This window comes from Carlito syrichta, unplaced genomic scaffold, assembly GCF_000164805.1.
Source record: "Carlito syrichta isolate Samal-C Ts95f unplaced genomic scaffold, Tarsius_syrichta-2.0.1 Scaffold303625, whole genome shotgun sequence".
Lineage (NCBI taxonomy): Eukaryota > Metazoa > Chordata > Mammalia > Primates > Tarsiidae > Carlito > Carlito syrichta.
The window spans coordinates 1,060,099-1,064,619 of NW_007247721.1; the positions used below are offsets into that span (position 1 = coordinate 1,060,099).

At 45.1% G+C, this 4,521-nt stretch overlaps 1 protein-coding gene across 1 annotated transcript in view; it reads left to right on the plus strand.

Moving 5' to 3' along the window:
• Window positions 1-4,249: 4,249 nt before the first annotated feature.
• The window catches only part of FIGLA (folliculogenesis specific bHLH transcription factor), a gene marked incomplete at its 3' end in the record, with an annotated part of 14,067 nt that continues 13,795 nt past the window's right edge, over window positions 4,250-4,521 (plus strand). Inside the window, exon 1 of the mRNA XM_021712723.1 lies at window positions 4,250-4,279. Coding sequence (XP_021568398.1) covers window positions 4,250-4,279 — 30 coding nt within the window. The remainder of the gene's footprint in view (window positions 4,280-4,521) is intronic.

The window sequence follows — 4,521 nt, forward strand, 5'->3', positions numbered from 1 at the left end:
GGTTAGGGTGAGGGTTAGGGCTGAGTGATCCTGGGACAGGGGCCACTCAGACTTGGGGGAAAGAGAGTTGCAGGGAGGCGGCACACCTGAGCTTCAGGCTTGACTCTGCCACCCACCAGCAGTGTGCCCATGGTCAGTCATTTGACACTGTGGATTTTCTCATCTGCACAATGGTAGGAAAGTCCAATGCCCAGCATGTAGTGGGATAAAATAATAATACAGTCAAAAAGAGTATGTCATAACAATATGAATTTATATGAATATGAATAATATGAAATTGCCAAATAGATTAGATTTGGATAGGAATTCTGGGCAACAGAGACTTGTTTTTTTGTAGGTCTTAGTCCTTTTTTTTTTTTTTTGAAAATGGGATCCATCTAGGATGGAGTGCAGTGGTACAATCAAGGTTTACTGCAACCTCGACTTCCCAGGCTCAGACTATCTTTCCACCTCAGCCCCCTGAAAAGCTGGGACTACAGGTGTGCACCACCACACCTGGCTAATTAAAAAAATTTTTTTTGTAGAAATAAGGTCTTACTATGTTACCTAGGCTGGTCTCAAACTCAGGGGCTCAAGTGATTCTCCCACCTCGGCCTCCCAAAGAGCTGGGATTACAGGTATGAGCTACCTTTTTAAAAATGCATTCTTAGTCTTCCCTTACTAACACTGCTTTTAGCAGCTCTCTCATATCTTGACTGAATGAAGCAGAGAAAGGAAGCGTGTGTGGTGTCCAGAATGGTGAACTCAGGAGAAGAGTGGTTCCTCTCAGCTGGGCCCCAGGGTAATCAACAGAAAGACTAATGAGGTGCTGCATCCTATTGAATAAAATGGAAACCCACGAGCCCATGCTGACATAAATTCAAAACGAATAAATGAATGAGGAAAGGGAAAGCTCTTCCTCAAGGTAGAATGTCAACCATATGGCCATAATCAGGGTGGTGGTGATTCACGCCCTGGGTACCCCCTAGGACACAAGATGGAGCAAGGGTCAATTTCTCTGTGTCTCCTGGTAGAAGATAATGTGGAATGGCTGCTTCAACCTCATGCCTTTCTGCACTGCAGAGGCTCTATTTCCCAGAATCCTTTGTTCCAGGGTTCTGGATGCCAACTGAGATGATTTAGTGGAAAAACTGAGGTGGGGTCTTGCAATGGTGGAAGCGAGGCAGAGCTCACATTCCTGTCCTTTTGTCCATTTTCTATGGGAAGCAAGAAGATGGCATTTCTCCACCACAGTGTCCCAGGCCCCCTTCCCCAGCTCTGTGGGGTCAAGTGACAACTGCCTCCACAGCGGCTTCCTGATCCCCAGACCACCATTTGGTGGTGTGTTCTCAAAGCAGAGTCCCTCTGAGTGGTTGTGTAAGCACCTAGATCCCTGAATTAAATCCCTTGTCATCTGCTGGAATAGCTAGAAGAGCTTCTGATCCAACACTGATCTTGACTGGGGCCAATGGCCTGAGGCCTTTGCTGCTGCAAGGCGCCATCCCTGCTAGACACCAGCAGTGGCAGAAGCCTCTAAAAGGACAGCTCCATTTTCAGAAATGACATCCCACTTTATCACCCTCAACTCCTTCTCAAATGACTGGAAGTGAGGCAAGGTACCTGGGGTGGGAATTCCCAAGGGGGAGGGTAGTTTGTTAAGGAAGCATTGTTTAAAAAAAAAAAAAGAGGAAACCCTGGGGTTTTTTCACTCTGCTCAACACAGTTACTCCCCTCCTGGCTTTAGGAATATTGTCCATAAGTAAATAGGCGCGAATTTGTAAACATAGCACAGGTAAACAGCCTAAGGGAAAAACAAACAAAAGTGTCCCAAATTGTCACCAAAATTCAAATTCTCAAAATCCAGGTGTCTAAACCAGGATTCTATTTCCCTTGCCTTCTGCTAGAAGCCTCTATGCAGAGTGACTTCTGGTAGCCCCTGAGCTCTCCCCCTTCCAGGGCAGGGATTCAGGAGTATCTGCTGCTTGTCCCTGAATAGAGCAGCTCTGACTTTTCTTTAGCTGCCCACAAGCATGGAGGGAAACTGCTAATTTAGCAAGAGAAATAGTGACAATGATGGTGACACTTGTTAGTCCTCAACATGTGCCAGCCCATGTCATCATCTCACCCAGGCAAAAGTGAGGGGTTACCTCTTCCTGCATGCCTTCTAACTCTCCCAAAGTGGAGAAATAGCTTCTTAATTTTAAGTGAAGAAATGTGTTTTTTAAAGCCTGCATTTGGGGCACTTTCTCTTTAAAATGGCATTTGACTAACAGTTCTCTCATTTCCCTCTAAAATACCTAATAAGACACAGAAAAAAGCAAAACTGACAGCAGCAACAGAAACTGCCAGAAAAATGTTTACTAACTACCTATAATACCCATGGAGCTGGAGTGAGAAACAGGATTTGAAGTAAACACTTGTCTTGCGTCTTGAAACAGAGTAACTCTGCTGGATCAGAAATTGGAAAAAGATCATTTAACCTGACCCTGCTTTTGGCACCCTTGGCTCAGAGACCCAGCATCTGCATCAACCAGCAAATTAGACAGGCGTCCCTTTTCTGCAAGGGATCCTCTGGCCTGGGCCTCCCAAAGTGCTGGGATTACAGATGGAAGCCATCAACCCTGGGGGAAAATACATTTTTAATTCTAGAAGTGACCTATGCTTCTTGTAAACAATGCAATCCATATCGAAGATGTGATGCACAGATCATACCACCTCATTCCCACGCCCATGTTCAGGGAACGTCTTTATTTTGCACTTCCCTTGGAGAAAGTGTCATGGCAGGAACTGAGGAGGAGATGAGGCCAAGGAGGTGGATGATATGGTTAGGAAACTGGTTATGTACAGGGATTGAGCACATAAGTAAACATATGGAAGATAGTGTGAGTCACGTTTCTCACTGTTGGTGTAGGGTGTTGTAAAAAAAAAAAAAAAAGGAAAAACCAGAGGGAACTTAAGGTGTTGGATTAAAATTGGAGTGATTCGTGCCAACTCATGGGATATATATACATACACACACACGTATGACTATAGCTGTATGACCGTGTATGCATGTGTGCATACATACACATATTTCTTATCTACAAAAAGAACTTAGAAGCAATGACTCCCCAAAGGATTGAACAATCAAGTACATAGATCTTGGTTTCTAAATCCTATCTTCCATTAATAGGAGAATTGGCTGATTCCTGGGCAGGGCCTGGGGAAATTCAAGATGAGACTTCTCGGCACAAGAAAGAAAGTGCACACAGAATGATGGGGTCACAGCAACAGGACAGAGGAGTCAGCTTGGAGGGGCTCCCATAGGCCAAATCTGGGACAATTTGAGCATCATGATGTGAATGAACTGCATCCTACTGACTAAAATAGAAACCACGATACCATGCTGACATAAACACAAAACGAATAAATAAATGAGGCAAGGGAGAGCTCTTCCTCACAGTAGATTGTTAATCATTTCACTGTAATCGGGATGGTGGTGATTCAGGCAGATGTGAACCATGGACGCAAAGGAGCATCTCCTCACAAAATATTTATCTTGTGGGGAAGAAAACAGACAACACCACCTTGACCAGGTGATCAAGGTTAGCATCCATCACAAGTGGTGTTAACCACAGACCAATGTCACGTACTTCCTGGTGTGATGTGTTGAAAAAAGCCAGCATCACCTCTGTAGCATCTCTCCCATGAAGGCCTAGCCCGGGTCTACACAAGAGCAGAGTTGACAGACCCAGGCTGAGGGCTGTCCCACAGAATGAAAGGCTCCTACACTTTTAAACTGTCAAGGTCATGAAGACAGGGCACGATGGAGGAATTGTTCCAGAATGGAGAGTAGAGAGAGCATAACAAAACAAAAATGCATGCTCCTGGATTGGATCCCAAGCAAAAAGGAAAAAGGCATTATGAAGACAGCTGGGGGAGCTTGGATGGGGTCTGTGGACTGGTTGGTGATGCTGTATCCATGCTGATTTCCTAGTCTGAGTGGTGGAATTGTGGTTATGTGAGAGAATGGCCTTGCTCAGAAGGAAATACCCACTGGAGTATTTAGGGGTGATGGGACATCATGTCTACAACTTAAATCGTCTAGAAGAATAGTTCAAATAGAATGGAAAAAGAATAATGAAAATGAGAGCACTCAGAGAGAGAAACAGGGTGGGGCAAATGTGAGAAAAAGTTGAGAATCTAAAAGGAGATACCGGAGCCTTTTGTTACTGTTCTTGTGACTTTCTCGGCAACCTCCATTTATTTCAAAATGCATTTTTGAAAAAAGATGGTGTGCGTATTCATCAAAATTTTCTGGGTAAGCGTGTATATGTGTATTTTCCTACATGTATACCCACACACACACGCATATTTTCCGAAGTTCAGGCCCCAAGCCAGACTGAGTCTGAGTTTTGGAATCGGTGCCCTGGCGTGCGGATTAAAAAAGCCCGAACCCAAACCCCTCGCCGGTGATTCCAGCGTGCAGCCCGACTTGAGGAGGGGGCTGTCATCCAGCGGTCGCCACGCTCACCTGTGCGGCTGGTTAAGGGTGCCCGCGCC